This window comes from Camelus bactrianus, chromosome 16 (genome assembly GCF_048773025.1).
Source record: "Camelus bactrianus isolate YW-2024 breed Bactrian camel chromosome 16, ASM4877302v1, whole genome shotgun sequence".
In the NCBI taxonomy this organism is placed as follows: Eukaryota; Metazoa; Chordata; class Mammalia; order Artiodactyla; family Camelidae; genus Camelus; species Camelus bactrianus.
Window position 1 is genome coordinate 40607116 of NC_133554.1, and position 12976 is coordinate 40620091.

The 12976-nt window shown below is 45.2% G+C and overlaps 1 protein-coding gene across 4 annotated transcripts in view; it reads left to right on the forward strand.

The window, feature by feature from the left end:
* The window catches only part of VPS53 (VPS53 subunit of GARP complex), a 127528-nt gene that overhangs the window by 36208 nt on the left and 78344 nt on the right, over positions 1-12976 (forward strand). For all 4 annotated transcript variants that reach the window (XM_074343195.1, XM_074343193.1, XM_074343194.1 and 1 more), the window contains exons 6-8: positions 2803-2918; positions 4544-4663; positions 12343-12421. In XM_074343195.1, the coding sequence (XP_074199296.1) occupies positions 2803-2918; positions 4544-4663; positions 12343-12421 (315 nt within the window). The remainder of the gene's footprint in view (positions 1-2802; positions 2919-4543; positions 4664-12342; positions 12422-12976) is intronic.

Here is a 12976-nt window from a genome sequence, read left to right on the forward strand (position 1 = left end):
TCCTCCCAGGCAGGTGGCGTTAGGGATGTCACTACCAAACTAGGGTCAAAGGAGGAGAACTCTTCCATCAAAGGAAAACAGAATGAATACTTGTGCTTCATCCCAGAGTTAAATAGCCTTTGAGAGGAGGTGATGTGTCGTCAGAGAGGGATTTGGACTTGTGCTCCTTTCCCCGGGGAGGCACTGCACTCAGCACCACCCATGGACCACTAAAGCTCGATGCTCAGGTGCCACAATCAGATGTGACTTCTGCCAGCGTTTCTTGGGCTCAGATTTCTTACTCCTAGATTTCCTCATGACGCTGATCTGCTGTTCTGTACTGCACTCCCTCTTCTAGCCCCGTGGGGATGCAACGGCAGTTTGAGGAGACTGCTGCTGATGTCATGAGATGTTTTCTTTTCCAGCAGCCTGCTTTCCTGGACAGTACTTTGCTAAAGGCAAGAGGAGGCAGGGTGAAGAGAACTGATGTCTGTGGACTCTTTCAGCATGCCCAGCCCTGTACCCGTTCCTTTATACAAGTGAACGAATTTAGCCCTCACAGCAGCCTTATGAACTAGGTTTTATTATCATTATTATTTTTATGAACGCCCATTTTATCAGTGAGGAAACTGAGACTCAGTGAGGCTAAGCAGCTTGATCTGGGACACCGAGTTGGGGAGCAGAAGAGCTGGAATTCAACCCTAGAACTCTCTGACACCCAAACCTGCCATGTTGAGTTCTATCCTTTTTTGGCTGCCCAGGGATAAGAGTTAAGGTAAATTAACTACCAGTGTTTAGTTTTGCAGAACAGTCTCATGTGCCTTTGGCCTGAGCACCCCTTGTGTGAGCTGCCATTAAGGGTTTGGTTTAGGGGGGTAACAAAAAGCTGAGTGTGTCTGGAGAAGCACAGGCTATGTGATGGGGAGGGATGGGGGACACTGGGAGTGAAGAGACCAGTCAGCTCTGGTGCAGAGCCACAGGGACTTGAAGGAGGAGCAGAAGGGAGCTAGTGAGGCGGAGGAAGAATATTCAGGATTTATTGACTAACGATGCAGGAATTAGTGGAGTGACTGGCTTTTAACACAGTAGTTAAAGACCCCTTGATGTTAGCACTGGAGCTAAGGAACCCAGGGGATGGCACAGGGATTTTTCAGTGGGAAAGAGAATGATTTCAGCCTTGTGAGGGAATGATCAGATTATAGGGCCTGTAATAACGCCCATATGTAGTTTATTATACCACTCCTGATCTGCTTTTTCCCAAAATTCAGTTGGTTATTCAGTCAAGAGGTGGTAGGTTCTTAACCCCACGCTCCCCTCCCCCACAATAGAAATAAAGATATTTTGGTGGCCCGAGGGTTATGGAGAAAGAGCAGGCTTCATGGGGCAAGTCCCCATGAAAGAGGCTTTTTCTACTAAGATCCAGGTCAGCCTAGCAGGTTTGTGGGTGTGGAACTGAGCTGTGCAGGTCGTAATCTTCATGACTCCATCCAGGTGATCGGGCTCTAAAAACCCAGGTCACTCACTAGAGGGTTTTTCCACTTTTAAAGAGAGATCTGTCTTTCTAGTGACTAGAATGTTTGTGCCCAGTTTCCAGGGCGCCCCATTCCCTCTGGGAACCTGGGAAGCCAAATTGCTCTTTAGACCGTATCTTGGTCAGCATGGACGCAGACAGTTCAGTGGAAGAGTCCACCTGGGCATTAACAGAGTTGGAGGATTGTTCCCCGCTCACTACTGAATGTACTTTTCTAGTGACTGAAATATGCTTACATTCCCAGCTACGGAGTTCCTTTGTCTTGGACCCGGTGGGTCAACATTTAGAATTTTACTCCTCTGATTGCCTTCTGTCTCCCTGAAGACTGTGCCTCTCCTCTTACATTACCTGTTAAACTGATGTTAGAGGAGTTACAGATCACTCTTTTTTTTTTCTTTTTTTATTGAAGTGTAGTCAGTTTACAATGTTGTGTCAGTTTCTGGTGTATAGCATCATGTTTCAGTCACACATATACATATATATATATATTCCTTTTCGTGTTGTTTTTCATTATAGGTTACTACAAGATATTGAATATAGTTCCCTGTGCTGTACAATAGAAACGTGTTATCTGTTTTATATTTAGTAGTTAGTATCTGCACATCTTGAACTCCCAGTTTATCCCTTGCCACCCCCTTGCCCCACCTAGTAACCATGTTTTCTAAGTCTGTGCATTTTATTCTTCTTGACATTTGAGAAGTCTTTCTTTACTGGAGACTGGGCAGAAAACTTTAATACCATGAATAAAGACCATCTCAATAGTATTAGCTGACCAGTACTGTCCTTTTTTTTTTTTTACTTGAGTTGCTGGGGCTTAAACCCAGGACCTCGTGCATGCTAGCACACATTCTACCACTGAACCGTACCCCCACCCCCAATGCTGTCCATTTTGTAGCGAACATAGTAGCCCCAGTGCCAGAAGGCATACTTCTCTGACCTTGTTCAAGAGAAGACACGATGCACTTGGCTCCTGGACCCCGTACAACCCTCTAAATTGCTGTTTGGATCATTCCATTTGGGGTGAAGAGTAAAGTTCATTTCATTCTCACAGCTGACGATTTTGTAACCCTAAGTAAAGTCTGTCTGCTGAAGAAATGCCAAATTAAACTTAAACAGGCTGATTGGAAATCATTTTGAGTATGTACTGGGGGAACACCTGTTTTCTCCTAGGGCTCACCTGACATGTCTTTTCCTCACTTCATTTGCATTAGTTTCTTGTGAGGCCACTTCCAGATGGGTTTACGTCTTTCTTAACTGTCCTCCTTTTCCTCCTGTGGTTTTTCAATATTTAGGTTAAAGAAATCACCCGCGACATCAAGCAGTTAGATCATGCCAAACGCCACCTGACCACCTCGATCACGACGCTGAACCACCTGCACATGCTGGCGGGCGGTGTCGACTCCCTGGAGTAAGCATGTCTCGTTCTCTTGTGGGTCCAGGGGAAGTGACTGTGTCACAGAGAGAGCAGCAGCCTAGGTCTGTTTACTTCTCAGCCCAGAAAGTCTCACCATCCTGCCCTGCGTTCTGCAAATCGGTCTTAAATGTTTAGTCACCACTTTGACTTTGTGCCCTCTGGTGCTCAGTGTGTGACAGACACCTGAGACTTTGAAGTGAGGGCCAGGTGAGTCTAAAGGGGAAAGCATTGGAGAATGAGTCCAAGGATACGGATCATTTACACATGGTAGAGCTGTACTGTGCCAGCCGACGAGGTGATGTGGGGCCCTAATCACCCCCACGGTCTCTGCCTTGGCAAATGTTCCTGCTTGTGTTGGGCGGAGTTGCACCACTGTTGAATGCGCCACATGGAAACAGGCCTATCATTCAACCCACTTTTTCAAAGACAGTAGTTCCCTGTTTCGCTTGTAGAGGACCTATAGGGAATGGTACATGAGAACATTAGGAACAGTGTTAAAAGGAAGAGCTGCTTGCTTACCTCACAGAAGCAGTCCAAATGCCTCCTTTACTAGCAAGATTCTGACATTCTTGCTCAATTCTGTGGTCCCTCTCAGGCTGAGAATCCCCCGTCCAAGTCTCAGTGTAATCTCATGTGTGAACAGAGAAAGAGCGCCTTTAGGGAAATTGAGATACAGGATTTGAAGTCAGGGGATTAGAGGACAGATTCCTGCCTCATCTCCCCCAGACATCGCATGAGCTTCAGCGAAACCTGGTCCATTCTCCTGCGAGTAGTGATCAGAGGTGGGCAGGCCAGCGGGAGACAGGAAGAGCAGTGTCCCTGTCCCTTTCCTCAGGTGCTCAGTGTTCTCCACCCAACTAGCAGACCAGGCAGTGGTAGCAACATGACACCTTGGCTTGAACTTGATCCTATCTTTTTAAATGCCTCTTCAGGGAAGTCATAAACTATACAGTTAATTAAAAAAATGAAAAATTTAGGTCTAATAATTTGTTCCTTCCTTGCTGTGTGTAACTGTTGACTTTATCAGCATCCTTTTATTTAAGCCTCATTAACCTTAGCAGTAGGGAAACTAAACATACTTGACACAGAGTTGCTTAACATTGGCTTAAAATCTACAGCTAATAGATTGCATATAAATGCTCTTTGTTGTAACCTGGGAAGATGTTTGGTTTGCGCAAGTCCTGTAACTCTCAAATAATGACATCCCTACCCCTGTTACCTGTCAAAAGCCCACTGATTCCATAATTCCCAACCCAAATCCCAAATCCATGGTCTCCCCAATTTCCTCTCTCCCCACCCAATGAGAATCCATCACTTACACATTCTATTGTACCTCCCATGGCATGTAGCTTGGACTTCTTGTAAGAACTGAGTTCATCTTGCTTGGTGTTAGTTAGATGTGTACTCTTCCTTACTAGCTGATATCCTCTTAAGGATTTGAACCAGGTCTTATTTTTTTTTCCCTCTCCCAGTACACAGTACCATATATATTCAGTGCTTAGCAAACACTTACCAAATTGAGTTGGTGTCTGTTTTAGAGCCCAGAATAGGTTGTTCCGTGTCTGTATCTTGTGTCTTTAGTGTGTTTCCAGAGTACTCAACTTCTTATTTCCTTGCAGAGCCATGACCAGGAGAAGACAGTATGGAGAAGTTGCTAATCTTCTTCAAGGTGTAATGAATGTTCTGGAGCACTTCCACAAATATATGGGGATTCCACAGATCCGGCAGCTTTCAGAAAGGTAAAATGTCATTGGAGAAAATGATCTTCCTTTGTAAGGAAAGATGGTGCCGGGCAGCGCTCCAGCACTCAGCTCGGCATGGTCACTGTAGAATCTTACCGTGGGAAGGAACCTCAGATGTCACCTGATCTGACTCTACCTGTTGCAGACACCCCCTCTGCTGTACCCTTACCAACTGCTTACCATGTCTTCTAAAGCTGCCTATGTTAGTTGCTGGCCTGGCTCCCTAGAGTGGCAGCCGGTGAGTTGTATATGTGGACAACTCTCAGCTGTCCACTTTTGTAGTAGAAGCTGTTCTAGTTGTCTGTTTCCTGCTAACCAACAAGACCCAAGACCTAGTGGCTAGCAGCAGCAGTTATTTCACTCATGTAGTTTGGCATGGCTCAGCGGGAACGGCTCGTCTCTGCTCTATGCAGCGTCAGCTGGAGCAGCTCGAGTTGGGGCTGGAGGATCCGCTGGTTTACTGTCGTGGGTGGGTGGCACATTAGCGCTCACTGTCGGCTGGGAGCGCAGCTGGGGTATCCTCCATGGGCTGCATGGGCTTCCTCCTGGTGAGGTGCCTGTGGCCCAAGAATGAGCATCCCAAGAGAACCAGGTCCTAGAAGTCACATAGTGTCACTCCTATAGTCACAGGGCTGTCAAGATTCAAGAGGAAGAAACGTAGTCTCCCCTACCCCTAATGAGAGGAATGTCCAAGTCATGCTGGTAAAAAGAGCCCGTGGGCTGAGATACACTGCTGTGGCAGTCTTTGGAAAATTCAGTCTGCCACTAGAACTTCAGATGCGACAAAATAGTGACTTAGCCTCTTTAAATTTGTTCTTCCTGTTCTGTTGAGTTTTAAATCCAGATTCAGAGCCAATAACAAGAAAGGCAGATGCTTAAAGAGAAGGAAGATGAGGATCTGAAGGAAGATGAGGGGGTGGGGAATTTAATGCCTTTTCTGTTAGAAGTAGCAGCAGGGAAAATACTAAGAAGACAGAGACAGTCACAGTTGGCAGATCTTAATCTTTATTGCAGCAGAGAAGAAACGAAGGGGCCAGTGTTCAGCAGGAGCCATTGTTTTCCATTCTGCCTTCTTATGTGGCCTGATTGTTGCAGGCTTCTTTTTTTCTCAGTTTCTTTATTTTTAATTATATAAGTAATACACATGTACAATTTCTTTATTAAAAAAAGTCAATATACAGATGAAACGTAAGTCCTCTTTAGCGGTACCTCACATGCCAGTGCTACCCGTGGAGGGCGTTACTGTTAGCCATTTCCTGCTTATCCTCCAGATTTTTTTTTCTGTGCGTTTACATAAATGTATAGTTTCAGTTTCTGGGTTTATTTTGCTTTATGTTGTTTTGAATACATGATTTCATACCATATGCTTCATTCTGAAACTTTCTTTTTAATTTAGCTATGTATTTTAGAGATTTTCCCATATCAGTGCATATAGACCTATCTCATTCTTTTTCAGTGATTCACAGAATTCTGAGGTGTACCATACCACAGGCTATTTAACCATTTTCATATCATTAGACTTTTGGCTTCTGACTTTTAGAATACACTCTCCTTTGCACATCTGCATGTATTTCTCTGGGATCGTTTCTGGATGATAGGTTCTGAAATTCTGATGAATGGTACAACATGAATGAACCTGAAAACATGCTAAATGTTTCTTGTGAAATTCCCAGTACCTGAACATTGGAACTTCTAGGTCTGCTGCCATGTTTCTTAATTTTTCTTCTATCCTTTGTATCTTTCTGTTGTGTTAAGCTGAATTCCTCAACTCAGCCTTCCTGTTCTAATTTATTTCTCAGTCGTGCCCATTCTGTTATTCGGCCCAGCTGTTGAGTTTTTATCTCAGTGATCCACCTTACTCTTCAGGGAGTCTTGTCAATCTTTTTTCATGGGTATAGTATCCTCTTAAATTTCTCAGTGAGTATAAATTACATGTGTTTCAAAGCTCTGAGTTGCCTGTTCCATGCCTCTGTTCTCTCACGTAGGGTCTTCCGTTGAGCGTGGTGACTCTTTTGCTCGGTGTTAGCACTCTTGCAGTATTCGGGGGTTTCTAGCTGAAGGCACCTTTTTGGCTGTGAGCTCCTGCCAGTCTGGTCAGGGATACGCTTTCGCTGCCATGCACTTGCAAGGCAGGCGCCGCTCGGCTGGGTGTGCCGCCCACGGCTCTGCCCAAGCCCGTGGGGCTGGAGCGGGGAGCTGCCGGGTGGATATGCTGGTGGCTCATCTTCTGGGCCTGTGGTCTCCCCGATCCGCCTGGATATTGTCAGCCCTCTGGCCACTGCTGGGCTTCTCAGACCCACACCCACCCCAACCTGGGTGTTCAAGGCCAGAGTGCAGACCTGGACCCCAGCTTCATTGCCCAGGGTGCCCCCCCACCTTGGTATTGGCTCCCCTCGTGTCTGTCATCTTTGAGAAGCCACTTGAGGGAGGGGTGTCCTTCTTCAGTCCTGTCCTCCTGGAGTTCTTAGTCAGCCACTTCTTTTCTTGCCTGGTTCTGGATTCTTATTAAAATCGTTTCATTGCTTCTGAGGATCTGGGGCGGGAAAGGGAGAGGATACATCACGTTCTCCATGTGCCATCCAACAGTGGAAATGCCAGAGCCCTGTTCAGGAATGTCGGAGCGGAGCTGGGCAGGATGCTAGGGAAATCACCACCCTTCCCTCATCGCCCCTAACCCCTCACACTTAGAGCTGGCCGATCGCCGTGTCACACTGAGGGTAGGAAGTGGCCAAGAGAGCAGACGAACAGAGCTTTATGAGCTGCAAGAAAGAAGGAAGCTCGGGTGGAGAAGCAGACTCGCTGTCAGTGGATAGGGGGGCGGGAGTGCAGCAGCACCTCCGTTACCCTCCTGATAACCCAGCGTTAGTCATTTCCCATTCATGTCTTCATTCCTTCGTTTACCTAAGAGACCTTTACCATTCAGTTTCTGTATCCTGGTCCTGTGCTGGCATATTGAGAGCACAAAAACAAGAAATAAATACTCTCTGCCCTCAAGGAGTTCACCATTTTTGTGTAGAGAAGGGAAATACTAAGAAAATTCCAGTATAGTATGGATATAACAAAACTGGTCTCTGCTGTACAGGCATAGCAGGTCTCAGGGGCCAAGGGGGGAGGTCAGAGAGGAATTCAATTTTAATCTGATCTTAAAAGAATGGGTAGGATCTTACCACCAAGACAAGAAGAGGTGGGAGGGAAATAGAAGAGAGAAAACATCATGGAACATGGGGAGACAGTGGAAGGTGAAAGACTGTAGAGGTAGGCAGGGTCAGGTTTTAGCCGCTTTGATAAGGAATCTGTTCTTCATTTTGTGGACGATGAGAGATTTTAAGCAAGGAGAGGCCTGATCTCATATGTATTTTGTAAAAGATTTGTGGATTCTAGTAGGTACAAGAGCCTGGAGACTGAGATTATGTTCTGGATTAGAAAAGACAAAGACCAAACCAGACAGTGACCATGAGGTCAAGGAGACGTGTTGAAGGGTTAGTTACCAGAAGATTGTGTGGGATGGGCATCGTTGATGGCAAGGATGTGGCAGAACTGAATCTGATTCATAAAACAAACAAAAGAATGCAGTCTTTTAGGGTTATTTGCTTTTTAACGTTTTTTTTTGAAGAGGTGGTTTTATAAATTTGAAGGAACTTTGTGGTCACTGTTGCAATGACATTCCCTTTAAAAGGGGAAAAATAGAGCATTCTATCAAGATAATTCGGTGCCCTAGCCATTCCTTATCGTGTAGGATTGCTGCACACACGGGAGGATTTGCTTTTCTTTTAGTTCATTTCACAACTTCCATTTGCAAAAAAAAATGTGTGTTGATTAATAGAGAATGCGGGCTATTAAGTAACATGAAAAATAGCAGAAGAGAAGAGATCTTCTCTTGTTTTCAGTGCCTGACTACAATTATTTCTCAAGAGGTACTGAAAGTCTGAGGAAAGTCCAGACTTCTTATTTTTAGCATCATTTCTGGTGAATTTTCCTCTCATGTTTACATAGTGATGGTAGAACCATCTGGAAGTGATAGAAATAGCTTGTTTGTTTGGGGGGAGGCGGGAGGGCGGGAGAGTTACACCCTGTACACTGCTTCGGTTTCTCTGACTTAATAGCTCGCTGTCTGTAAACTGTGAAAGTCATAGGAAAGATTGTGTCCTGAAAGCTGTGCCTGTACATTTGAAATATGAAGGTCATGGACTTTGATTTGAATATAGCTATTTCTTCCAACTACCCTTCTGGAAAATACTTACACGTTAATGTAGCGTTGAAGGAAAGATTTTTTTTCTTTAATGTCATCTTTACATTTCAAATCCTCCTGGCTTAAGAATATCCATGAAAACAAATGCGTCTTAGTAATCAGTCAGTATTTCCTGAGAAAGATGAGAAGATTCCTGCATTCTCTTGAACCCCCTGAAACCTTTGGACTGAAACAGATCTTTCAGGGCTATTTCTAACCCCTTATACATGAGAGATACTTGGTAAGTTGAGAGGAATCACATGGCGAAGTGATAAAAGAAACTAAAGTCAGGATGAAAAGGCCTGGCTGGCTGGATGACTGTGACAGGTTCTTTCTGAAAGAACTTGAGTTTCAAAAGTAAGGATTTCAAAAATGTGAAGGTTTTGCTTGATCTCAGTGTCCCACTGAGTCACTCAGAGATTCTGGGTTGAGATTCTTTATAGAGCCTGTTTGTCTGGAAACGGAGCATCTGACTAATCTGACTGACTAACCGTTCTGCCCAGTACAGGCTCTGTATTTTGGGAAGTCAGTTTATTGCGAACAGTTGAGGGTATTTTCTTTGGGACTGTCATTCACAAGGTATTGGAAGGATCAAGGTTATTTTATCTATAAATGTCTAAATGGTTTTCATGGTTTGCTGTCCCCTTTATGAAATCTGACAGCGCATTTAGGGAAAGGCGCCTTTGGACTACCTGTGGTCACATGATTGACCCATGGAGGATGCCAGGAGCAGTTGGTTGACCTTTTTTACTGGGCAGCTCAGTGAATCTTCCATTCCTGAGGAGTGGGCAACCCTGAGTTGTCACCAGCCAACCAGGCTGCATTGGTCTGGATGCCAGGAGGAATTTTTATTCTCCCTCTTCTCTTAGTTGTAGATTGATTTTCATAAGGATGACTAGGAGAGCATGGTGGCTGAACTCATTTACATGCTCTGCTAACAGAGTCTGTCGATCCATCTCTCTACCATAGGAACTTTGTGTTCATTGTTAAAGGAGGAAGGAGTATACGGGGGTGAGGCTGAAGATGTGTACTTTTTTTTTTTCTAATTTCTTGGTTTTGTTTGTTTTGAGGGGGAGGTAATTAGGTTTATTTATTTATTTACTTGTTTTAACAGAGGTGCTGGGTATTGAACTCAGGACCTCGTGCATTCTAAGCACACACTCTACCACTGAGCTACCCACTCCCCTCAAGACGTATACTTTTAAGTATGTTGACTTCTTTCTAGGATCCTGCTCAGGCAGCAGACTATAAAGACTACTGTTCACATCCTACCCCCGAAAGTGCATGAATCATGGTTTGGATTTGTAGGTACCATCATTAATGTCAATAAGGGAAATGGTTGCTCTTTCATCTGAGTCACTGAGAGACACTTCTAAAGGTACACATGGAAACATCTATGTGCAAAAGCTTATTATTCTGCTTCAGCATTAATTATACATCCAACTTGTGGTCACCTATAAAGATGGATGCTGTTGCCAGCTGGCGCTGTAAGACGAGTGTCATAGGATCATCAGACCAGGAGAGGATACTGAAAGGCATCTGGTTCTGGTCCAGACCTCCATCCCCAACCCCTTATTTCACAACTGATCTTAGTTGTGGCCCATGTAGGGGAAATGATTTCGTTAGGATTACACAGAGCTCACTGGTGACGCAGCTGAGTCTAGACTATCTCAAGAGGTGACTTTGGAAATGGATTGAAGAAGAGGGCAAGGGGGTCTGCTGATCACAGTCTGGTACTTCACACTCTCTCCTGCACTGATCACAGGCTCTGATTGTCTTTTCAGGTACTCCAATTTCAAATCTGGTAAAGAACATGGAGTTAGGGAGTGGAGGGGTGGGTGAGGTGACAGGCAGAGCTGGAACCATTGTATCACTGGCATGCTCAGGAGACCTGAGATTAAGACTGTGACTGTCCCTGGCGGGGGTGGAACTTCCCCTCCAGGAATTATCCTGTGGCTTAGGAGGGAACCCATGCTCTCCACATGCTGCCAGAAGGAGGGTAGGAACAGAGGGGCCGAGACTCGGGAAGCTCTGTCTTGTGACCTGGCACCAGGGGAGTCTGTCTGCCTGGCCCATTACGAGGAGTCATAAGACCTCGTATGTACGGTTTTACAGAAGCATGTTCTCTTCTCTCCTGTCAGGGCTCACATTCAGGGTAGGTTCCCATGGTCCATTGGGCAACTGTGGATGCATGGCCCTGATTCTGATTTGGAGGCTACCCCAATAATAGCCTTATCTCTGTCATTTCTAGCCCCCTTGGAAAGTGACTGAAGAGGCTACAAACCCACCTGTGAAAGTGGTTTTAAAAGTTTTGAAGATAGTGGAAAAACCCTGGAAAGTATTTGGAATAAGGGATAATTATAACTATGCCACAGGGGGAAAAAAAAACTGGACTGATTTAGGTCTTGCCTATCCCCTCATTTAAAAAAAAAAAAACTGTAGGTTGCCAGGCACTGCCTAGTAGCCAAAGAAATTGTGGTTTTGAGCTGTTCGCTATTTCTAGAAACTTCATAAAGTTAATTCCAAAGTAACAGGGTGGAGACCAAAAAAGGAAGAACACTGTTTTATGGTGCTTTTAGCAAAGATAAAATATGTGCCTTGAGCTTAGGGCAGTCTGGCTCTGTGAGGATGGCTGGTGGGAGGCGTCCAGCTCCTGGGGCTGGTGGAGACCGTTGCGGGGGGCCTGACTAGCACTTCCCTTCTCCTCCCGCCGCTTCTCCTCCCTCCTCTCTCCTTCAAGCCCGAAACTGTTTCTTGAGCTCTGAGTTTCCATACAAACCACCATGTTCAGCACTGACCTCCCTCTCTAATGCGTTTTCATCCTCATGGTCTTCTGTGTGAACTCAGATCTTCATTCAGTGGCCTTCACGCTCAGTTAGCAGTTCATTTTATCATTTGGATCTTTTTCTATTTAGAAAACACTCTTTTTGTTCATTTGTTAACATTTAGGACCCTACTGTTGGTTTCTGGGTTGAAACAACAACCACTCCGAAGCAGTACGGAGCCCCCTCCCCTCTTGTCCTCCAGGGAGCAGGAGAGTTGTTAGAGCAGTAACCTGAAATGGATTTCTATCCAGCTTGGGCATTCTTACATAGCGTTTTCCTGCAGCATAACTACCCCCTGATGACATTTTGTAAAGGTGAACACATTCTACCTCTCGACAGGTGAGGGGTGGCCTAGAAGAACTTTGGGCCACCAAAGTGAAAAGTCGTAGAGCCCAAGCTGTGGAAAATCCATAGTGAAAATCAGTCAGCTGAGTGGGTCCTGGTCCTGAACCTGCTACTAACTAGTGTGTGACCCCTCTTATTGCGCCACAGCTTCCCCCCTCCTTCCTGGCTGGTCCCTAAAGACTGCAGCCATTCTGACCCCTGTGGATCTTTGCACAATTACTCACAGACATTTGAAAATTATGCCAGGCAGTGAGTGATATGTTCTCTTTTCCCTACAGGGTGAAGGCTGCTCAGACTGAGTTAGGACAGCAAATCCTGGCAGATTTTGAAGAAGCGTTCCCTTCCCAGGGTACCAAGGTATTGTTTTGCGTTTTCCCTTCAGTCTTTTAGATACCACCCCTATTCTCGTCTGATTCACACTCAGTGCAATTGCTATTCATTGACAGCATCCCCAAAGCCTTTGCTGGCAGCCATGAAGTCAGTTTGCTAAAGATTCAGGTTAATGAGACCATCCTTGATTTTAAATAATCCCAAAGCAGTATCGATTCCTCCTCTATGTCCTACCAGCATCAAAAAGTGAGAATTTGTTTTGGTTTAATTTACTATGTGTCAAGCCTAATATCTCGTCTGCCCAGTAAATTCTTCCTCATGGCTTTGTTTTAAAAAAAACCATAAAACTTCGGGCCTTCATGTGTTAGGGTGGTTACATAACATTTTGGTTTCAGTTTGGTGAAGGGACAGCTGGGAGGAGCATCCCCAGGCTTATATAACTCCTGGAGTGACACAGCTGGGAGGCTCACTCTTAATGATCAGAATCCTGTTCTCTGGAATTAATCCCCTTAGCTCTCACCGGTAGGGTAGCTGTTTGTGTTGTGTCTGCAAAGTCCGCAGTATTTCACTTGTGAGCTATTG